The sequence below is a fragment of the Cynocephalus volans genome, chromosome 7 (genome assembly GCF_027409185.1).
Source record: "Cynocephalus volans isolate mCynVol1 chromosome 7, mCynVol1.pri, whole genome shotgun sequence".
Lineage (NCBI taxonomy): Eukaryota > Metazoa > Chordata > Mammalia > Dermoptera > Cynocephalidae > Cynocephalus > Cynocephalus volans.
In genome coordinates, this window is record NC_084466.1 from 128967261 (window position 1) to 128990622 (window position 23362).

General features: G+C 48.4%; 2 protein-coding genes and 1 long non-coding RNA gene across 3 annotated transcripts; 2 read left to right on the top strand and 1 right to left on the bottom strand.

The window, feature by feature from the left end:
• The first annotated feature begins 246 nt into the window (after positions 1 to 246).
• Positions 247 to 23049, top strand: HOGA1 (4-hydroxy-2-oxoglutarate aldolase 1). Its single transcript, XM_063102461.1, has 7 exons — positions 247 to 472; positions 12546 to 12674; positions 12817 to 12944; positions 13624 to 13758; positions 14021 to 14117; positions 15908 to 16041; positions 22614 to 23049. Exons 1-7 carry the CDS (start codon positions 262 to 264, stop codon positions 22761 to 22763), a joined length of 984 nt encoding a protein of 327 aa, XP_062958531.1. The 5' UTR covers positions 247 to 261; the 3' UTR covers positions 22764 to 23049.
• Positions 4521 to 5956, top strand: C7H10orf62 (chromosome 7 C10orf62 homolog). The gene has a single exon (XM_063102457.1). The coding sequence runs from the start codon at positions 4604 to 4606 to the stop codon at positions 5447 to 5449; it is 846 nt and encodes a 281-aa protein (XP_062958527.1). The 5' UTR covers positions 4521 to 4603; the 3' UTR covers positions 5450 to 5956.
• LOC134382157 (uncharacterized) lies at positions 11323 to 15939 on the bottom strand. Its single transcript, XR_010024051.1, has 2 exons — positions 15422 to 15939; positions 11323 to 14663 (listed from the first exon to the last, which is right to left on the bottom strand). It is a non-coding gene; the product is annotated as an uncharacterized LOC134382157 (long non-coding RNA).
• Positions 23050 to 23362: the final 313 nt, after the last annotated feature.

Below are 23362 nucleotides of genomic sequence, written 5' to 3' on the forward strand. Positions count from 1 at the left end.
CAGCCCTCCATCTGGCCATAGGGACTCTGGGTTGTGGCATTTCTCCAGCTGCTCCTCAGGGGGAAGAAGGGCCCTCTGGGGCCTATAGGTCTTGCCCTTGACCCTGGGGGTGCCCAGCTCAGGCCTGCCCCAGTGGCCATAAGTCAGAGGGGCTGTAAATTTTTAACTAGACACATTGATCATTAACAGGGGGGTGGAAGGAGTCCAGGCTCAGCCTCCCTCTGGGGCACAAACCAGCTGGGCCTCAGGCCTCCTGCAGAGATGCTAGGCCCTCGGGTCTGGTCTTCTGTGAGGCAGGGACTGAGCAGGGGCTTGTCCAGGAACATGAGGGGCTGGGCCTCAGGGGAGGGGAAGAAGGTGGACATCGCAGGCATCTACCCTCCTGTGACCACCCCCTTCACTGCCACTGCAGAGGTGGACTATGGGAAATTGGAGGAGAATCTGCACAAACTGGGCACCTTCCCCTTCCGAGGTAAGTGGGACCTGGCCACCATGGGAATCAGGGAGTTGTGAATGACCCCATTCTCTTCAGCCAGAAATCAGGGTAGGGTACATGGGCTCTGTCAAGCTGCTCGGGGATAGTCTCATACCCTGCAGGTCATTTCATTATGGGAGAGGAACAGGGGGCACTGACCTGGAGTCAGGAAACTGACAGGAAGCTCCCTGTTGGCCTGTGACCTTGGACCAAACCTCACCTGCCTCAGTTTCTGCAGCTGTAAACTGCTAAAGAGCCTTCTTAGCTCCCAGCATTATAGTGGGGCTCAAACTGGATAATGGTGTGAAAGTGCTAGTCAATTAGGAGCTCTGCAGAGGTGAGGAATCTGGGTGGGTTATGCGATGGTCCAGTCAGTAGTCTTGTTTCCCTCAAAGCCTGTTTGCACACTCTCTCTGGGCAAAGCCTCCCTCAGCAGAATTAACTCTCCCTGTTCTGGCTCCTCTGGCTCATCTCCCTCTTTACACATAGCTCTCCCCCTCTCTGAGGTCAGGGATAAGATCACATTTGTGACACTCAACATACAACACTAGCACAGGTGCAATAACTGAAGATAGAAGAAAATGGTAAATCCACCTGCCTTGCCCTGACAGCCCTCGTCCACCACTGTGGCAGTGTCCTGAGGTAGTGCTCTCAACAGCACCATCTTACAGATGGGAATCTGGGGCTCAGTGCAATGGCTACTTGCCCGAGGTCACTCAGCTAAGACTTGGCTGAGCTGAGATTTGAACTCAGGTCTGACTGCACGGCTCATGCTCCTCTTCACTTCACTTGCTGACTCTCATTATACCCTCTGAGTTGCTAGACCATACTATTCAACAGATAGCATCTAACTGGCTGGTCCCAGCTTTGGGAACAGTGTGGCTCTGACAGAGGCAGTGCAGTGTAGCAGTTAAGACCATGGACTCTGGTTTCTTTCTTTTTTTTTTTTTTTAAAGATGACCAGTAAGGGGCCGGCCCGTGGCTCACTCGGGAGAGTGCGGTGCTAATAACACCAAGGCCCCGGGTTCGGGTCCCATATACGGATGGCCGGTTCGCTCACTGGCTGAGCGTGGTGCTGACAACACCAAGTCAAGGGTTAAGATCCCCTTACCGGTCATCTTTTGAAAAAAAAAAAAAAGATGACCAGTAAGGAGATCTTAACCCTTGACTTGGTGTTGTCAGCACCACACTCTCCCGAGTGAGCTGTGGGCCGGCCCTGGACTCTGGTTTCAAACCACAGCTCTGCCACTGACTTATTGTGGGATAACTCTCTAACCTCAGTTTCCCCATTTGACACATGGGAGTGATAATGCCCCTATCATTGGATCGTTGGGAGAAAAATCTGAGAGACTGCAAGTGAAATCATGCTATAAACTGTAGAGTGACATACACTCAAAGGTATTGATATCAATGATAATAATTATTAAAATGACTGTGGTTGGCTTTGTGGCAAAGCCACTTTGTGAGAGGGACCATTGGCCCCACTGAGACCCCATCCATAGCTTAGTGCTGAGTGACAGTGAATGCCCTGTGGACACCCACATTGAGCAGGGACACAGCTCTAAGTAAGTTTCTGCTGTGGCTAGGTTCATAGGGGCCCACAGGTTTGGGCAGAGACCTGGTTCCCTTGAAGCAGAATGAAAAGCTGCTTGAACCTCTGAGAGAAGACTCCGCTTCAGCTTCAAGGTTCAAGGACACTCTAGTTCAGGGGTGGTGAGAGTGGGCTCTGCCTGCAACCCAGAGAATCTGCAGAGACCCTCAGACTCTTCTCTGGACCCTCCTTTTTTGTCCCACACACCCACTCCTGCAGAGGGCATGGGGTGCCCAGGAGCTCAGGCTTTGGTGGACTTGGCAGGCCGTGGGCCACACGTGGCAACCCAGGCAGGCTTCTGCTCCCATCTGCTCTCTCTCCTATCCACACACCATGGAGGAAGTGGGCTGTGGCAGAAAGAATCCAGCATCCGGAGTTAGAGACCCAGGTAAGAATACTGGTTCTAGGGCTGTCCCGTGGCTCCCTCGGGAGAGTGTGGTGCTGATAACACCAAGGCCACGGGTTCGGATCCTATATAGGGATGGCTGGTTCACTCACTGGCTGAGCGTGATGCTGACAACACCAAGTCAGGGGTTAAGATCCCCTTACCGGTCATATTTAAAAAAAAAAAAAAAAAAGGAATACTGGTTCTGCTAGTTTCAGTGACCTTGGAGAAATCACCCAACCTCTCTAATCCAGTTTCTCATTTCAGAATGGGAACTGAGCCTTCAGGCTCCTGGCCACAGGGTTCAACATATTCCTCCTAAGGAGTTCAAACCTGGGGCACTGGCACAGAGAACACTGAGCCAGAGGGTCCTGCCACTGCACCCAGGATGCAGCCAACATGCCCAGGAAGGAAGGAGCAAACAACTTTAGCTCTAAAATCTGTGTTTTCCTGGCCTTGTCCTGGCCCCTGGGGTAGACTGCAGCCTAACACTTAGAGGCAGAGGCAGGACCATCACATCACACTGCGAGGGCCTCCTGCAACATGGTAAAAGTGGGAACCGGCCCTTGATGATCAGCAAACAGTTAGAGATTCTTCTGGAAGGCATTGACTGAAACTGGGTAGCTCTTTTTTTAAATTTTTATTATTTTTGTTAGCATTGCTAATTTGTACTGAATATTTGGATAAAGTGTATTCTTTCTAAATAAAAGTTAGAACCAGAGACTGGGGGAAGGGAGGGGTACTTGCAGAAGGGCCATTTGGACCTGAACTTACACCCATAAACAACCTCAAAGACGGACTTTGAATTGTTATTTCCAAATGAGGTTAGTGGACAATCACAGAGTTACTCCAGCAGGACTGGCGAGATGAAACTTTACACATGTATTTTATTCCTTCAGTATGTAGAGCAGGCCATGGTTTCTTGTGATAAGACATAATATTTTTGTATATGTAATAGACATTTAATAACACCATTACTCTGTTAAAGAAAATATTTTGTTTGAAATATCACAATTTTTTTTTTTGTGGCTGGCCAGTGCAAGGATCTGAACACTTGACCTTGGTGTTATAACACTGTGCTTAAAATACCACAATTTTTACAGCACTATTTTGACATTTTTTCATTTTTTTTAATGTGCTAGATGCCTTTGTGGTGGGGGAAGTAGAGTGGCTCAGGCTGGTTTCTACCCTGAGGGCCCTGGGTGTTGCTCAGATGGAGAGTCAGGCTTTTAGTTGTCTGCACCTACAGAGAGCCTGGCCAGCTGGCCCACCTGCTCACAACCTGAACCGTGCCCATGTACCAGGGGGCAAGTTCTAAGTTTGCAGGTGCATCACTAAGGCTTGAGGTTGCAGCCCCATCCTGGAATGGCCCCAGGGATCTGGACCTGGTGAAGCCTCCTATCCTATCCGCTCTGGCTTCTCAGCCCACTCTTGTCACCCTCTCATGTTATTCCAGAATGAGCTCCTTCCTGGGCCCTTTTCCTCAGGACTCTGCCATATAATGGGGCTAGGGCTGCAAGTGGGAAGGGAATACGCTGAACCGGCAACAAAGATGGGCTCTGGATAGAGGGAGACACCAGTCTGAGGCGGCCAGGAATGGATGCCAGCCTGGCCAAGGGGGTCCTTTTGCCATGGCCAGCTTGACCCAGCGTTCTCTGCCCCCTGGGGACCACTGGATAGGAAGGGGGAGAAACCAAAGACTGGAAGATAAAAAGTACTGAGTTGCAGAATGGGTTATAAGCAAAAGGCAGAAGGGACTCCGAATTGGAGAAGCTGCCCTTTTACTGACTGTGGGGACAGCTGTCAGGGTGGGAGACAGGACCCAGGCCTCAGGCAATGCCTGCCAGGCTAGACATAAGGGATGATGCGACCTCTCCCCACTCCACCCGCAATTGTTGTCCTCACAATAGGGTTCATTGCTGAGGCAGGAGGGGCATCCTAGAGAGGGCACAGTAGAGGGCCTGCCTGCCAGACACCCCTGGGCTGCCTACCCCTTCAAGCATGAGCCATACCACCTGGGCTCTCCACTCCCAGTGTGCTCTTAGCTCTGCCTTCCTGGCATAGGGTCCTGGAGACCTTCTTGGAGTTCATCCAGCAGCCATCATGCAAGGTGGTGCTGGGGACTGCCCTCTTACTAGGAGGTGGAGGCCTTATGATGTGGGTTCAGAGAAAGAGGAGGAGGAAGACCACCTCTGAGTCTGCACCAGATGAGGACAAGTCACCAGAATCCCACAAAGCAAAGAATGACAATTGGATTAAATCTCACTTTAGCTGCTTTTCCGAAGAAAAGCTGGTCCCCACCAACAATGCCTGCACCAGCAGCAGTGCTCCCCAGGCTGAGGGTGGGAGTGGAGAGGCCAGCACCACAATTCGTGTGGAGACCTTCAGCACCAGGCACAGAGAAGGGGGCACGGCTCTGCACCGGGAGTCCTTCACCAGCAAGCAGAGGACATCTGGGTCCTCGGTGATCAAAGAGTCCCACAAGGAGTCTGGAAGATCCTCATCCATGGAAGAGGCCACGTGGGCTGCTGTGGCTGCCTGCACCAAGGAGATCGACACCAAGGGGCGGTGCCTGGCTAACTCCATACTGCAGCGGGCCACGGCTTACAAGCACTCAGGCCACCTGGAGTCCACAGACATCAACCTGGAGGAGCTGAACGCCCTGGAGGAGGTGGAGATGAAGGTGAAAGTGAATTTCCTTGCCCAGCAGGAAAACACCATAGCTGGTGCCAACCACACACACACCTTCCATGGCCACCAGAGCCATCAGGGTCATCCAGCTCACCCTAGCCACCAAGGTCATCCAGGTCACCCGAGCCACCATGGCCATCCAGGTCACCCTAGCCACCAAGGTCATCCAGGTCACCCAAGTCACCAGGGTCATCCAGATCACCCAAGCCACCAGGGTCATCCAGGTCACCCAAGCCACCAGAACCACCAGAGCCACAGCCTGCCCAACCGCAGCCACCAGATCAATGACTCCTTCGAAGCCACCTGACTACAGGTGGAGATGCCCCTTCCCCCCTGCAGGGCTGGCCCACATATGTTTTCTCTATGTGGCAACCCATGTGGCCCAGGGGAGATGCTGCTGCCAAAAATCCCACAGGGGTCACAGTCCTTCAACTCTGTGAGGAGGGTCTGCCACAGAGGATGGCCCCCAATGGAGGGAGAGCTGGGAGTAAGCGAAGCAGCTGAGACAGACACTGAGGCCCCCAAAGACCCACTGAGAGAAGACAGACAGGCAGATCCCGGAGCAGCCAAGAGCCCCGCACTGATGCCAAATGCCTGGAATGAGCCAATTAAAGCCCTGTACACCCTCATGCTGAGTCCAGGGGCTCAGTGGCCAGCTTGGGGGTTGGGCAGGGATGGAGGGAGAGGGCTCCTTCTCAGCAGTCCTCTGCCTGTGGGCCTTGACCTGGGGCCTTTTCACTGGGCCTGATTTGAAACTCTATAAAATCGCTTCCCCTGGCTTCAGGCTCTGGGGATGGGAGACCTCCAGAGGCCTCATGACCTACCAATCTGTGGCTGCCAGGGAAGCGGGGATGGGGGGTGGGCGGGGTGGGGAATGTGGGGGGACATGCACATGGAAGCATCCAGGGGTTGGTGGGGAGAAATAGGCTTTTGGTAGAGAGTAAGGCAAGTGGGACTTAGGGCCCCTGTCCTCCGGTGCCATTCTCACCCAGTCCATTTCTTGTCAAGTCATGTGGCTCCACACTGTGCTTCTCTCTCCCTGCCCCACCTGGTTCCCAGGGCCCACTGGGATCCATGTTAGTACTTAGTCCCACCTACATCACAGCTCTTGAGCTGGTACAACACTCTCGTGTATGTTACTATTGCTGGGCTGTGACTGTGGCTGCTGCTGCTGCTACCAGTACTACTAGCACTACTAGCAGCTTCTTTTTTGAGTTTTTTTTTTTTTCCAGTTTTTAGTATATGCCATGCTCTATGTTAAGCGTTAAGTCATAGCCCCATGAGAAAGGTATTCCATTATCTCAATATTGCAAACTAGGCTTCTGAGGTTCAGAAACATAATTTGCCTGATGATGTAGATAGTAAGTGATGTTGCTAGAATTAAATCCCAGCTTTGGGGCCGGCCCGTGGCTCACTTGCGAGAGTGCGGTGCTGATAACACCAAGGCCACGGGTTCGGATCCCTATATAGGGATGGCTGGTTAGCTCACTGGCTGAGCATGGTGCTGACAACAGCAAGCCAAGGGCTGAGATCCCCTTACCGGTCATCTTTAAAAAAAAAAAAAAAAAAAAAAAAAAAATCCCAGCTTTGCCTAACTCCAAAGTCCATACCCCTAATCCCTTCCCTGTGCTGCCTCCCCGTCCCCTCTCCACCATCCCTAGAAGGGATAAGCAGATCTCTCATGCTTCTTTCTTTCCTTTTTTTTTTTTGGCGGCTGGCCAGTATGGGGATCTGAACCTGTGACCTTGATCTTAAAAGGCTGCGCTCTAACCAACTGAGCTAACCGGCTAGCCCTCATGCTTATTTCTGACCTTTTCCCACTTGTCCTGACACTTTCTCTGTGCTCCTGCAAGTCTGGGACTCTCCCTGCCTCCTCTTCTTGTGTCCTAAGAAGCCACTTCTGGGACAACAGGTGTCCCCCTAGTCAGGCAGGTAAAGGGAGGCAGCTGCCCCCCCCCATGAAACTCTAGAAGAGTCAATTATAAGGCACTAACTCCAAGTGACTCTTTGACATAGAAATTTCTTACCATTTGGATTTATTATGGATTTACCAGTGGTTCCCAACCTGTGGGCCTCAGAATTAGCACAAAGGGTCGGGCCGGCCTGTGGCTCACTCGGGAGAGTGCGGTGCTGATAACACCAGGGCCACGGGTTCGGATCCTATATAGGGATGGCCGCTTAGCTCACTGGGTGAGCGTGGTGCTGACAACACCAAGTCAAGGGTTAAGATCCCCTTACCGGTCATCTTTTTAAAAAAACAAAAAAAGAATTAGCACAAAGGGTGGATAAATCCATCAACACCCTTAATGTTGTCAATTGATTTTTATAGAGCACACTTGGGAGTATTTGAATTTATTTTTTTATTACTAATAAGTGACTTTATATAAATTTTTTTTAAAAAGATGACCGATAAGGGGATCTTAACCCTTGACTTGGTGTTGTCAGCACCACGCTCTCCCAAGTGAGTCACGGGGCTGGCCCTATAAATTTTGATAGATGTATTTATTTGTATATTTAAAATCTTTCATAATAAAAGTATTAGCTGGAAAGAAGTAGGGTCAAACACAATGGAAAGATATCAAAGGCTGCTTATTAGACAAAAGACAAGAGAGTGATAAGGTTTGGCTTCTGAAAGTGATTGTTAAAATGCACGCACATATCTGGAAGATCTTAAACCCGTTACTAAAGTCATTTTATGAAATTTCAGATTAGCTAATTACAGCTTTGGAATCTTAACTTTAAAAAAAGTTTCAAACTGGCAAAATTCAAATAAAGTCTTTAGTTGGTGGTATTGTCAATTCTCTGGTTCTGATCATTGAACTATAGGTAGGTAAGATGTTATCATTGATAGAGGCTGGGTGAGAGATGTATAGAAATTACCTGTATTATTTTTGCAACTTTTCTGTAAGTCTAAAAGTACTTCAAGGGCCGGCCCGTGGCTCACTCGGGAGAGTGCCGTGCTGATAACACCAAGGCCCCGGGTTCGGATCCCATATATGGATGGCCGGTTCGCTCACTGGGTAAGCGTGGTGCTGACCACACCAAGTCAAGGGTTAAGATCCCCTTACCGGTCATCTTTTAAAAAAATAAATAAATAAATAAATTAAAAAAAAAAAAATAAAAGTACTTCAAAATTTAAAGCTAAAAAAAATGTTTCAGACAATGTACTTACGAGTGCGTGTCAAATTTTACTACAGTAGTGCTAAGAGCAAAATGGCGTCTCAGCAGCCAACTAAGGACATTTTTATTAGAAAAGAGATCACCGTTAAACTAGATAGAAAGATGGGCAGTTAACAGCCACCAAACTCCCGCGTGAGAGTCAGCTGGGCGGGTTGCTGGTTTCCCAGCCCAAGGCTTAATTCCATTAGAGTTCATCAGGAAATTGCTTAAGCACTTTATCAGGAATGCTAATTTCTTCCCAGAGGGAGGTCATGAATTACATCATGCAAAAGCCTTTTGCTCCAGACCAGGTTTCAGACAATTTTTCTTTTACACAATGAATTGTCAACCCAAGCATCTCAGCAGGTACTGTGCTAGGTGTCCTGAAGGAAGCCACTTCCCTAACCTTGATGATTCCCGGCACAGTAAGACAAGCGCTAGGCCAGGAGAGCGAAGCCCGTGGACCCCAAAAGGGGAGGGGGGGACCGAGGAAAGGCTCGGTGGCCCTCTCGCTTCCAGGCAGAGGGGAATGGTGTGAGCAAAGGTGTGGGGGCAGGAAAATGGGAGTGTGTCTGGGGGAAGCTTGACAGTCGGTTTCACTGAAGGGACAAGCAAACGGTAGGAGAAAAAGCCAGAAAAGTGACTCTGAAGCTTAGAGCCAGGGAAGACTTTGGAGACCACCCTCAATTTCTCGTTTTATAAGAGAGACCAGATTGATGCATTTTGCCTAATCCCACAGGTGGGGCTGGGAGTGCGGGGTTGAAGGGTTCTGAGGACCTCTGTGCATGGGAATGGGCAACGGGGAAGTGTGAGGGACAGGTAATGGAAATTCAGAGGACAGAGATCCAGTGGAGGGATCCCAGGAAGACTTCCCAGAGCAGGTGGCAATGACAACGGACCAAGAGGGTATAACAGTGACCAGGGATACTCCAGATGTGAAAGAGATGGTGATTCCTTTTGGCCACAGTGAGTCACCATGTTGCTTGTATGTCCCCAGTCCCACTCACTTACTCCCCTTCCCAGGCCATTCTACCTCCCCAGAGCAGCCAACATAGCCATGGGTGCCAGGGAAAGTAGAGTGAGCTTCTTTCATCTTACACCTGGTGCTGAGAGGTCATAGAATGCAGCCTCCTTTCCAGGAGCAATTACCCTCCTGATTTAAGGCTTGAGCACTTTCTCCTGACTTCATAAAATTACAGCTAACACTTATTGGCACTAGGTTCTATTCTAAGTACTTTTAAAATAGCATATCATTTAAACTTCAAAACAACTTTTTGAGAAAGGTACTAATATTAGCCCCATTTTTCATTTGAGGAAGCTGAGGTTTGGTTAAGCCATTTCCTCGAGATCTCATAGCTGGTAAGAGGGTCACTCTGAGAGTCAGTCTCGGGCTTCTCTGACTTCAGAGCCGGTGCATCTGACCACTCTACGGCACTGCCTCCCTGCTTCTCCACCACTCTCTTTCCTCACTCCTCAATCCATTGGCAACCTGGCCTTTTCCTCTCCTCTGGCCCCCTCTCTACACTAGCAGAGGCACATCAGGCCTGAAACTGTACATCTAGGCAGGGTGAAGGAGGGGTCTCTTCACAATACCAGTTCACAGGTTTCTTCTTCTTTTTTTTTTTAAAAAAAAGATGACCGGTAAGGGGATCTTAACCCTTGACTTGCTGTTGTCAGAACCACGCTTGGCCAGTGAGCGAACCGGCCATCCCTACATAGGATCCAAACCTGTGTCCTTGGTGTTATCAGAACTGCACTCTCCTGAGTGAGCCATGGGCCAGCCCTCGGTTCACATATTTCAAAGTGCTTTCTTGTACATTTCTTATCTGAGTCTTTCAAACAGCCCTAAAAAGGAGGATTAAAATGATTTCACTGTTATCCCATAGAAAAGAGATGGAGGCTCAGATGTGATGTGGCTTGCTCAGTAGCCAGAGGGGGCTCTAGAGTCCAGTGCTCCCCCAACCACACCACACTCCCACTTCCCCAGCCTGGCATTTCTTCCTTCTTAGGATTCAGGCCTAGGTCAGATACCCTGCTAATGAGACAGGAGACAGGGCTGTGCCATACGCGTCTTGAGCACAGGGGCCTGCTTCTGCCTCCAGAGTGCAAGACCCAGCTGTCCTGTTGCTTAGGCCGGGTCCACTTGGGGCCCAGGGCAGCGGGGCCTCTGCAACTGACCACCAGGATGAAGAATGGCTTAGGAGAAAGTGACTGTGGCTGAATCAGTGACCATAGCAAGAACCCACCCCAGCCAAAGGTGGCAGGCAGGGTGAGGAGGAGGATGTCTTTAGCATTTGAATACAGGGAGTAGCAAGAACTTGGTCTCTAAATCCTTAGTCAAAGGGTGCTGGTCCCTCATGGCTAGATTGGAGCCCTCATCCAGGGCTGGCAGCTTTTGCAAATGGAAAAAGGCACAGAGGCCTTATGTAGCCACACACAAGAAGGCCCCTACTTTTGGCTTCTAGCTCCAATTCAAAAGAAGCCAAAAGCTATTTGCCTCAAGATGTTCCCTGCAAGGCAAAAAACTAGTAGAAAAAAATCTAAATACCCAGTGAGACATATCCTGGCAGCTCATTCAGTGGAATCTAATGGTGTATGTAGTGAACAGCATGGAAAAGGTGTGTGTGTAAAGCTGGGCTGACATCACACTGTGTCCCCTTAAGGATGACTCACAGGAACAATTTCTCTTGGTCCCAGTGCCAGGAAACTCTGTGTTTCTCCAGGGCAGCTGCTTTGCTTTCATCTTCTGGGTCCTACATATCTGTTAGCTGACCACGTTTCCCTTTTGGCTTTGACTGTCGGGAAGCTCCACCACATTTACAGCCCATCGCTCACAATTGTGTGCCAGGGTTTTGTATACCAATAGTGCTTCTGGCTTTAATTTCTTTTCCTTCTCTCAAATATCCTGTTTACTAATAGTCCTGTTGTAGTGTATACTGTATTTGTAAACTACTTCACCTGTTTTTCAATGGAATGGGGTGGTAGGGAGAAAGGAGAGGAAAGGGAAAGTCAAACGAAAAATTCTTGAGAGGAAAATGATTTTACTGACATGTCTCTGTGTCCCTCTTCAGCTGAAGAGCGTCAATTCTGCCAGTCTCATAGAAACAAAAGGGTTGACACCTGTAACTGGTACATGTTAGAAATCTCTCAAATAAGTGATTAATAGAACAGGAAAATGCGGGCCGGCCCGTGGCTCACTTGGGAGAGTGCGGTGCTGATAACACCAAGGCCATGGGTTCGGATCCTATATAGGGATGGCCGGTTCGCTCACTGGCTGAACGTGGTGCTGACAACACCAAGCCAAGGGTTGAGATCCCCCTTACCGGTCATCTTTAAAAAAAAAAAAAAAAGAAAAGAACAGGAAAATGCAAAATAAAACAATGAGGTATCACTTTTCACTCAGAAAACTGGCAAAAATTAGTTCTGACAGTACCAAGAGTTGGCACAGATGAACGATAACAGACTCCGTGCTGCTGATGGAGTGTACACTGATTGATGAGAAACGTGGCACATGTGAAGATGCACGTAGACACGGCTCAGCAATTATACACCTAAGTATCCAAACTCTGGAGGAACTCTTAGACACATGCACAGAAGGCTTTACAGAAAATGTTTGTTTTCATATTGTTTGCAGTAACAAACAGAAGAAAACATTCTAAATGTCCTCAACAAGAGAATGAAATATAAATTGTGGTCTAACCATACAACAGCATACTATACAGCAATTAAAATGAACAAATCAGGGCTACATGTGCAGCTACGGAAAAAACTCAAAACATAATGTTAAACACAAACAACAAACTGCAGAAGGTTACATAAGCTTGATTCCATTTCTACAAAGCTTAAAATTGCACAAACCCTATTATATCTTGTTCATCGGTTTGTATGTATGTCTTAAATGTATAAGGACATGAATGGGAATGATAAACACACGAGTCGGGACAGAGAGCCAAGGAAGAGGAAGGTGACGGGGGCGTTGCTGTGGGTGCTGGGTACATAGGATGTGGATTATATTATTATCTACTCTTTTCAGTACAATTAAAGCAAAGAAAAATGAAGTGAATGCTGTCATTGCTCCTAGGTAAAAACATTCTGCCTGCATCAGGACAAGGATGGGAGGAAATGTGTGAAAAACTATGGTGTTGGGGAGGTAGGAACTGGGTTAGTGTTGGACACCACATGTCCTGGTTGTTCATAAGAGGGTGAGAAGGTGTCAGTAGGCTGTGATGGGGCATCTGTTGCAGGCTTCGTGGTCCAGGGCTCCAGTGGTGAGTTCCCCTTCCTGACCAGTGGTGAGCGCCTGGAGGTGGTGAGCCGCGCGCGCCAGGCCATGCCCAAGGACAAGCTCCTGATAGCCGGCTCCGGCTGCGAGTGTGAGGCCAGCCCCTGGGCCTGGGGGTGGCTGGGTGTGAGGGTCCAGGTTCCTTGGCCCTGGGCTCGGGTCTCCCTGCTTGTTCTGCCTCTTCTGGGACATGCTGAGGCACCTCCTGCTCTCACTCCTCTTTCCTCCTGCAGCCACCCAAGCCACGGTGGAGATGACGGTCAGCATGGCCCAGGTCGGTGCTGACGCCGCCCTGGTGGTGACCCCTTGTTACTATCGTGGCCGTATGAGCAGTGCGGCCCTCATTCACCACTACACCAAGGTGGGTGTGAGGCCTGGGACCCAGAGGAGGCTGGCAGGGCAGAAGCTCTGCCCAGGCAGAGGAGACGAGAGAAGCTGGGAGTGGAGTGGTGAGCCTACTTTACGTGAATGGCAGCTAAAGGAAATGGTGGCACGCCACCATGTGCCAGCTGTGTGACATTGCACAACTTACCTAACCACTCTGCATCATTGTTTCCTCCCCTCTAAAATGGGAGGGATAATGGTATCTACCTCATAGGGTTGTTGCGAGGATTAAGTGAGATCAAGAGCATAAAGGGCTGGGGCCAGCCCGTGCCTCACTCGGGAGAGTGCGGTGCTGATAACACCAAGGCCACGGGTTCGGATCCCCATATAGGGATGGCCGGTTAGCTCACTGGGTGAGCGTGGTGCTGACAACACCAAGCCAAGGGTTAAGATCCCCTTACCGGTCATCTTTTTTTTTGAAACAAAAAAAGAACATAAAGGGCTTAGAATTGTGCCTGGCGCATAGGAAGCACTCAATAAACATTACCCATTGTTACTGCTTACAGTCAGGGTACATAGCACTGCTGTCTTATAATTAAGGATGCAGCCTGTCCAGCAGCCCTGCAGTGACACAGGCCAGGACCTGTTGCTGGGTGAGTCTCTGGCTCTAGGACCTGGGCCAGCTGCTCTCTTCCCCTTTTCTTTGTGCCCCTCAGGTTGCCGATCTCTCTCCAATCCCTGTGGTGCTATACAGTGTCCCAGCCAACACTGGGCTGGACCTGCCTGTGGATGCGGTGGTCACGCTTTCCCAGCACTCGAATATCGTGGGCATGAAGGACAGCAGTGGGGATGTGAGTGGCAGCAGCTCCCGGGCTGGCCCTCCTTCTCTAGCCTCTAGCACTTTTGCTGCCGACTGCAGGGCAGCTCTGAGATCCATTTCAGTCCTGAGCTCCTATTCGGGTTCTCTGTCATGTTGGCTTTCTGGGGCTTTGTCTGAACTTTAGTGCATCTCTCTGGGAACTGGGCTGTCATTCTATAGCATGTGTCCAGCCCTTGTCCGGGCTGGCAGCTGAGGCTCTGGGCCCAGCTTTCACACAACGTTTGCTGTTGCAGGTGACCAGGATCGGGTTGATTGTCCACAAGACGAGGAAGCAAGATTTCCAGGTGTTGGCTGGATCGGCTGGCTTCCTGCTGGCCAGCTATGCCTTGGGTAGGCTGCCTGCTGCTCTCAGACTGTCATGAGTGACCAAGATTAACCCAGGCAGCTGGGTCTGCTGGGAGAGACCGTGAGGGTCAAGGCTGGGTCTGCCAAGGGCGGTTTGCCAGCCTGCCTGCTCTGAACTTCAGAAACCTGGCCACCCTGTTTGCTTGTCTGAATACTGGGTGCTTGTGAGTGACCTTGTTGGGTGGAGGAGGGTGGCCATGTACAATGCCTGGCCTGTAGTAGGAATGCCTGCAGTTTGTTCTAAGTCCCAAGTTCCATGTTTAGATGACAAATTTAGCTCCTCTAATCTCACCTCGTAAATCGTTCTCTGAGGGCAGAGACCTTGGGGCTCTCCCTTCTAGTTCAGAAGTCTGTTTTCCTCCTCTCCTGGTCCCAAGCCAGAATGAATTGTCAGACCTGCAGTGGTGGACCAGGGATCTTCAGCTGCTTGTTCAGATTCTGTTTCAGTCCAGGGTCCTGGGAATGTCACTTAGACCAACTGCTCTGGTCTGTTTTGGGTCAAGAGCCTGGAATTCTGAGTGGATTTAAGCCCTGGAGGGGAGAGGAAAGGAGGGAAGCATCAAGCATCTGGTCCCTTTGGCCGAAGCCCCAGTGAGTCCAGATTTGAGGGATTTTTCCAGCTGTGCCATGTCATAGTCTCTACAGTGCAGGGGAAGAAGAGAGGACCCATGTCTGCCTCGTTTCCTGAGAGTGGGGTATTTGGAAAGGGCACAGGCTCTGGAGGCCAGGGGATCTGAGCTGGAATCTCAGCTCAGCCATTTATTCACTGATTAGCAATGGCAGGACACTCAGCTACTCTGGGCCTGAGTTTCTACTCTATAAAGCAGAGGTAATGTGAGGATTAGACAGCATCGGCACTGTGTCTACCATAGTGCCTGGCATATAGCAGGTATTCTATAAATGGCAGCTATTATCAACTCATTCCAAATTTTCTTCTTTCTTTCTTTCTTTCTTTTTTTTTTTAAAAGATGACCGGTAAGGGGATCTTAACCCTTGACTTGGTGTTGTCAGCACCAAGCTCACCCAGTGAGCAAACCGGCCATCCCTATATGGGATCCAAACCCGTGGCCTTGGTGTTATCAGCACCACACTCTCCTGAGTGAGCCACAGGCCGGCCCCAAATTTTCTTCTTTCTCTCCAGTTTTGAGGCCACTGTGCTTAGATCACTCCTAACTAGCCTTAGAATCACACTTATAGGCTTGCAGAAGTGGCAGGGCTTTCTGAGATCACAGCCACCCCACTTTCATTGCCAAGATGAGAACAAAGACTATAGAGGGTCTGTGACTTACCCAAGTTCATGCAGTCGATGGGAGCCTGGTCTCCTGAGTGTGTCCAGAGCTTGTTCCACCCTATAGCTGGTCCCAGAGTGAATTCACTGGGGGGCAATACGATTTCAGTAGAGCAAAGGCCTCCCATCCACTCTACCCCTTCCAGGACTGATGAGTCAGGGGGCTATTAGAGAATCACTGGAGCTGTCACCTGGCAGGTGGGACTTTACCCTGGGAGGGGTGCAGGGAAGGAACTGTCCTTGAGTTCACCTTGAGGCTCTGCTCCTTGTCTGTCACAGAACAGCTCTGAGCAGCACTTGGCTTGCTGGATTCTATTTTAAATACGCAGGCAGATTTTCTCTCTGGCAACTTGCACTCTGTGCAAGTTTGAAATGCATAGAAATCCACATCCTATGTCCCCGGAATGAAGAGGTGCTGGAGACCAGGGTTTGGGATTCTCTGTGGGAAGAGGTTCTGGCTGATGTTCTGCATCTTTCTCTGGGACAGGAGCTGTGGGGGGCGTGTGTGCCCTGGCCAACGTCCTGGGGTCTCAGTTGTGCCAACTGGAGCGACTCTACCTCACGGGGCAGTGGGAAGATGCCCAGAAGCTTCAGCACCGCCTCATTGAGCCAAACACTGCGGTGAGCTTCCAGCCAATGGCAGCGGGGGGGGGGGGGGGGGGATTGTGTCCTCGTTGAAGCAGGACCCAGGGCTGGCATGGGGTCCCCACTCAGTCTCTTCCCGTTCAGAAAGTCCTTTCAGAGAACATCCCGGTGTGGGAAATCATTGTGCCTTTCCAGAAAATCTTGACTACAGACAAAGTTGAGCCCTATTGTTTCTCAAACTTAAGCATATATTAGAATTCCCTTAAGGAGCTAGTTAAAATTCTAGCCCTTTGGGCCTAGGAATGTGCATAGAGACAAACATCCTGAGTGATTGTGACACATGCAATCCTGGGACCATACTTAGAGATGCACTACCTAGAGAGAGTGAGCCATGGGCCTTTGCGTCAGCTTAATGGGGGCCAGAGCCGGAACAACAGAGCAGTGGGGTAGCAAAGGAGGAGTTGGAAGGCTGACAGTATTCAGGGCCCAGAGTTTCCAGGAGAGTTCTGCCTTCAGATGATCTATGCTGCACTCAGACCATTTACCCCGATTCTGTATTGGGCAGGTCAAGGAGAAGAACTTAAGATGGAATGCCTGTTAGGTTCAGAGCCATTTCGAAGTCTGAGGCAAACAAAAAAATGGGCGCCCCTATATACGTTTTTGTGTGCATTTTATTTTATTTATTTATTTTTAAAAGATGACCGGTAAGGTGATCTTAACCCTTGACTTGGTGTTGTCAGCACCATGCTCACCCAGTGAACGAACCAGCCATCCCTATATGGGATCCGAACCTGTGGCCTTGGTGTTATCAGCACCACACTCTCCCGAGTGAGCCACGGGCTGTCCCCTTTGTGTGCATTTTAAATTGAACTTTTTATTTTGAGATAATTGTAGATTCACATGCAATTGTAAGAGATAATACAGAGAGATCCTATGTACCCATTACCCAGTTTACCCCAATGGTAACATCTTACAAAACTATAGAATGATTTCATAACCAGGATATTGACATTGATATAGTCAAGATACAAACATTTCCATCACCATAAGGATCCCTCATGTTACTCTCTTATAGCCATGTGAGCTCCCTTGCCCACACCCCCTCCTTAACTCTTGGCCACCACAAATATGTTCACCATTTTTATAATTTTGTCAGTTCAAGACTATGCTATATAAAATCATATAGTATACAGCTTTTTGGGATTGGCTTTTTTCATTCAGCATAATTCTCTGGAGATCTATCTAGATTGTTGAATGTAACCATAGTTAATTCCTTTTTATTGCTGAGTAGTATTGGTTGACATGGCTGTACCTATAGCCTGTTCAACCATTCACCTGTTGAAGGTTGGCTGAGTTGTTTCCGGTTTTTGGCTGTTAAAAGCTGTCATGAGGGGCCGACCCGTGGCTCACTCGGGAGAGTGTGGTGCTGATAACACCAAGGCCATGGGTTCAGATCCCATATAGGGATGGCAGGTTAGCTCACTGGGTGAGCGTGGTGCTGACAACACCAAGTCAAGGGTTAAGATCCCCTTACCGGTCATCTTTTAAAAAAAAAAAAAATTAAAAAAAAAAAAGCTGTCATGAACATCTGCATATAGGTTTTTGTGTGACCATAAGGTTTCATTTTTCTGGCATAAATACTGTATTAGTCCATTTATGTTGCTTATAACAAAATACCTGAAACTGGGTGATTTATAAAGAAAAACGATATTTTTTGCTTACGGTTTCTGAGGCTGGGAAGTCCAAAGTCCATCTGGTGGTGGCGACAGTGATCCAGGGGTGTCACATTGCAAAATGGTGGAAGCAAAGAGAGCAGAGAGAGAGAAAGACAGGTTCTTCTTTTAAAGCCCTCAGAACCATGCCCCTGACCACCATTTTTAATCCATTCACTACTGCTCGGTCCAACAATCTAATAACCTCTTCAAGGCCCCACCTTTCAATTACCATAATAGGATTTCCCACCCTCTTAACAGTCACAGTGGGGGCTAAGTTTCTAATACATAAAACCTGGGGGACACAATTCAAGCTTCAATGAGTTTTTTTTTTTTTTGTCGTTTTTTTTTTTTTTTTTTATGACCGGCACTCAGCCAGTGAGTGCACCGGTCAGTCCTATATAGGATCCGAACCCGCGGCGGGAGCGTCGCCGTGCTCCCAGAGCAGCACTCTACCAAGTGCGCCACGGGCTCGGCCCAATGAGTTTTGGGGGGACATAATTCAGTCCACTACAAATACACAACAGTGCAGTTGGTGGGTTGTGTGATAGTTGCATATTTAGTTTAGTTTAGTTTAGTTTTTTTTGTCAGCTGGTAGGTACAGGGATTGAACTCTGGATCTTGGTGTTATCAGCACCATGCTCTAACCAACTGAATAACTGAAAAGCCCTATTCTAACAGTTTTATAGTTTTACATTTTCAAGTCCATGACCTATTTTGAGCTAATTTTTGTATAAATTGTGAGACTTAAGTCAAGGTTTTGTTTTGTTTTGGTTTGGATTTTTGCCTATGGATATCCACCTGCTTTAGCACCATTTGTTGAGAAAGCTCTCTCCTCCATTGAATTGCTTTTGCACCTTTGTCAGAAATCAGTGGGGCAGGGTCAGCCTGTGGCTCATTTGGGAGAGTGTGGTGCTGATAACATCAAATCAAGGGTTAAGATCCCCTTACTGGTCATCTTTTAAAAAAAAAGAAAGAAAGAAATCAATGGGGCATATTTGTGTGGGTCTATTTCTGGGTTTTCTGAGTAGTATTTCGTTGTGTATATAATATACCACATTTTCTTTATCTAGTCATTCCTTGATAGACATTTAGTTTGGTTCCAAATCTTGGCTATTGTGAATATTTCCTTTTCTTGCCTTATTGCACTGACTAGGACTTCCTGCACCATGCTGAATAAGAAGTGGTGAAAGCGGTCATTCTTGCCTTGTTCCTGATCCTAAGAAAAAGCATTCAGCTTTTCACCATTAAGTGTAATGTTAGCTCTAGGTTTTTGCAGATGCTTTTTATCAAGTTAAGGAAGTTCCCCTTTATTTCCAGTTTTCTGAGAGTTTTTTAAAATCACAAAAGACTGTGGAATTTTTCAAATGCTTTTCTACATGGATTGATATGATCATATGACTCTTTCATCTTTAGCCTGTTAGTATGATGGATTATATAAATTAATTTTTCAAATATTTGATCCAGATTTGCCTTCCTGGAATAAACCCCACTTAGCATTAGGCTCTGTACTAGGTTTCTACTGATACGTTCCTGGCTGGAGGGGTAGGAAGGAGTGCCTCCTCACTGTTCCCTCCGAGGCCTCTACTGACATCACCTGTGTGCAGGGGGAATGGGGGTGGCCTGGGTGGCTTCCTTAAGACTGGGCAATGGTGAAAGTCCTGACTCTTCTCCACTAGGCCTCCTCTGACACCACCAGCCAGCTAACAGTGGGGGGTGGAAGTGCAGGGTCCCTTATTCAGCCTTTACTGGCCTGGGTGGGAGTGGGAGCAGTTATCTCCGTGGTGTTGGCTGCAGTAGAACAGTTATTGTCTCAAAGTTTTCCATCTTGCTAAGCTGCCTCTTTCCTTGTCTTTTGACTACAGAGAACTGGCTTTTGTTGGGGCTTTTATTGTCTGTGCCCATTGGCATTTCGTGGTTGCTGGCTTCTTCAGCTCCAAGTCTGAGTCAGGGGGCTCACTGCTGTATTGTTCCTTGGGTCCCAAGGTCCCTAGTGGGTGTTCCTTCTTCTCTCTACCTTTCAGAGTCCCCTTATGTTTGTTTTCATACAGTGTCTAGGGTTTTTAGTTATACTTATTGGGAAAAATAGGGACAAGTACATCAATTTCGTCTTCCTGAAAGTCGAAGCTCTAAGTATTTTTCTAAATGGTGATTTCTCCCCCACCTCCAAACTTTTTTTTTTTTTTTTAAAGATGACCAGTAAGGGGATCTTAACCCTTGACTTGGTGTTGTCAGCACCACGCTCACCCAGTGAGCAAACCGGCCATCCCTATATGGGATCCGAACCCATGGCCTTGGTGTTATCAGCACCGCACTCTCCCAAGTGAGCCACGGGCCGGCCCCCCACCTCCAAACTTTAAAGTAATTGGAGAAACTATTGAAAAATTGAAAAATAGGTATATTAAAACTCACAGCATTATTTTAGGTTTAAATGTTTGATGTATGCCAAAAACATAATCTAGTATAATTTTACTTTCCTGGCTTTAATGGAAGCAAACTCATTAAAGCATTTTTTTCCAAATCTACCTCTAGAAAAAAATCGACCATTAAAACATACACAAAAACATGTATATAGGGGCACATGTGTTTACTATTGCCTCAGGCTACAATATGGCAGGGCATGGCTCTGTCGGATCCTGTCTTTATTTAAAACTTTTTTTTTTAAAAAGATAACTGGTAAGGGGATCTTAACCCTTGACTTGGTGTTGTCAACACCACACTCAACCATTGAGCCAACCGGCCATCCCTACATAGGTTCTGAACCTGTGGCCTTGGTGTTATCAGCACTGCACTCTCCCGAGTGAGCCACAGGCCGGCCCTATTTAAAACTTTATTGTGGATTTTTTTTACATTGATTTTGATTTTTTAAAAATATTGCACTGAAATATTACCTTGATTACTGAGCTTTTTAGCATCCCCTTAAGTTTTGCATCCGAGGCAAGTATCTCACTAGCCTAAGCCTAGTTGTCTGCCACCGTGTTTTGTTTGGGTGAAGTGGTAGGTGGGCTCTAGGTCTCCCTCACAGCTTGCATCCTTACCTCAGAGGAGAAGATTGACTCAGATCTAGAGAAAGCACAGCTGGGGAGGTAAGCAGGAGCCTCCCTAGATGTGAAGGTTCTCCTTGGAGCAGACACTCTATTAATAGGTTGTAACAACTTTGTGGAAATGAGGGCCTTTCTGCTAAGCCTCATCAGATCACAGGCTGTCCTGTACATACTGGACATTCCACCTTGGTGGGGCCTCTGCTCTCCCACTCCCATCTACCTGTTAAAGAGAAGGTCCTAGAACTTTCGTACCACCAAGACAGGAAAAGGAGGAGCTTTCAGGGCTCTTGGGGACTGGTCTAATATTAGCAGTGATTTTCTCATCTGACCCTTGGGGACATCTGTATGGGGTAGGTGTTGTTATCGCTTCATTTTACAGATGAAGCAATTTGGGCTGCCCCTTGGGAAGAGAGGATGCCTAGCTGCCATCCTAGCTGTGTGCGTGTCATCTGCCCCCCCCCTTCATTCTGTGCTCTCTCATGTGCCAGCTCTGGGCACACACTCAGAAATGCCTGGAACACCTTTCTGCTGCCTGGGCTGTAGGCTCAGACACCCCAGGAGTAGCTTGATGTCACTCTATTGCCCTGTCCTGGTCGAACACGATGTTCTTCCTCCACATTTCCACCCAGACTGCCTCCTGCCCCCAGCTATATTTAGAACTTTCTGTGGTCTTTACTACCAAAGCATTCAATCCCTTCTCAGGGTCTGAAGAGTGGGCATACCACTGATATTTAGAAACCCATGGTAGGAGCAAGCTTTTCTCTAGGTACCTCTTGTTTGCATCCTCCGCCCTAGGTCTTTCCCAACTACTCTGGTTTTAGGTAAAAATGCCAGCTACTAGAACATCATGGGTGGAAGTAGGCCTGGAAAGGAGGGTGGCTTACCACCCATTCGAAGAAAAAATTCCATGCCTGCTAAAGCCTACTGGCCTCTAGTGGTGAATAGTAACTAGTCAATCATTTATCGATTGTTCCCAACCTTTTTACCCCAACCAACCTCATGATTTTTACTTTTCATGAAATCCGTATTTCTAAGGTTTTACCTTCTGTCCAAATTAAACTTTATTAAATAATGATTACTTTCCTAGTTTTTAGGTATCAGATTCATCTAAAACTTCTGATCATAATGAAATAACCAGTTGTCTTACCCAAAGCAAAGAAACTTGATGCTTCATTTATTCTGTAAAATTTCATGTGTGATTTTAAATTATGACAATATCCTTAGGTCCCCCATTATAATGGAAAAAGCTTTAGAGATCATGTTGTCCAGCCTCCTCAAAACTTACTCAGAGATAAGTAAATGACACACAGTTACACAATGGAACGTCTTTGGGCAATGATGCAGTTTTTCCTGTGGGAGCATTTAGTGTTAGAGTCGGGGAGGAGCTACGGGTGGAGGAAACCTGATGCAAGGGGAGTGGAGGTCTGGGCTGTGCCTGAGGCTGTTAAAGACCCTTCCCCTACTTGCCTGGGTGCCCTGGGTCAGATTCCAGGGATCTGGGAAGCAGATTGGTGATGATCTAGTGCCCAGACCCACACCCTTGCTGCCCCCCTCCTATCCCAGCTTGAGAACTGAATGCCACTCTCCTTGTTGGGGTGGATTTTTCTCCTAAGACTAAAGGAGGCACTTTTCTTCCTCAATATGAGGATTTTGCATATTGCTATTACTGACCTGCTTCCTGGTCTCTAAATCTGGAGTCCCAACCTACTGCGGGTGCCACAGATTTGGTGGAGTTACATTACTGGGAAAAGAGGGTGGGAACCCCAATTTTTTTAAAGTGACGGATGTCTGGGTCCCAGAAATGTGTATGCAGGGGGTTCCCCAGTGTCTTCTAACAGGCCTTTCTCCTCAGGTGACCCGGCGCTTCGGGATTCCAGGGCTGAAGAAAACCATGGACTGGTTTGGCTACTACGGAGGCCCCTGCCGTGCCCCCTTGCAGGAGCTGAGCCCGGCGGAGGAGGAGGCACTGCACATGGATTTCACCAGCAATGGCTGGCTCTGAGGGCAAGCAGGGGATGCTCCTGGGCTGAGCCCATCTTAGCCTCCTGCAGAGGGGCATGGGGGGCTTGGGGGTTACAGGCTTCTTTCCCTTCAGTCCTCCAGGTAGTCTTTCACCAGGCGCAACTCCTATTCTCATAGCCCCATGACTTATCCCATTTGGATACTAAACTCTGAGTCTCTAGAGCCCTTCAGACTGGGAAGGAGCAATTTCTTACCTGTATCTCTCCTGTGGATGCTTTCTGATGCCCCAAGGCACATGAACCAGGAGCCAGAGGGAAGGGCGGGGGGGGGGGGCAATTGACCACAGTAAGAAAATTTGTTTTACTGAAAAAATGATTACTTAGGGAAACCTGATGCAAGGGGCCAGCCCGTGGCTCACTTGGGAGAGTGTGGTGCTGATAACACCAAGGCCACGGGTTTGGATCCCACATAGGGATGGCCGGTTAGCTCACTGGGTGAGCGTGGTGCTGACAACACCAAGTCAAGGGTTAAGATCCCCTTACCGGTCATCTTTTAAAAAAAAAAAAAAAAAAAAGAGCGTGGTGCTGATGCAAGGGGACTGGAGGTCTGGGCTGTGCCTGAGGCTGTTAAAGACCCTTC

Excerpts from the sequence above, each read along its gene's own strand:
- HOGA1 (XM_063102461.1), top strand. The coding sequence starts at position 262 with ATGCTAGGCCCTCGGGTCTGGTCTTCTGTGAGGCAGGGACTGAGCAGG. Across the intron at positions 473-12,545 it reads GGGCACCTTCCCCTTCCGAG|GCTTCGTGGTCCAGGGCTCC; the intron begins GTAAGTGGGACC and ends CATCTGTTGCAG. Across the intron at positions 14,118-15,907 it reads GCTGGCCAGCTATGCCTTGG|GAGCTGTGGGGGGCGTGTGT; the intron begins GTAGGCTGCCTG and ends TCTCTGGGACAG.
- C7H10orf62 (XM_063102457.1), top strand. The coding sequence starts at position 4,604 with ATGATGTGGGTTCAGAGAAAGAGGAGGAGGAAGACCACCTCTGAGTCT.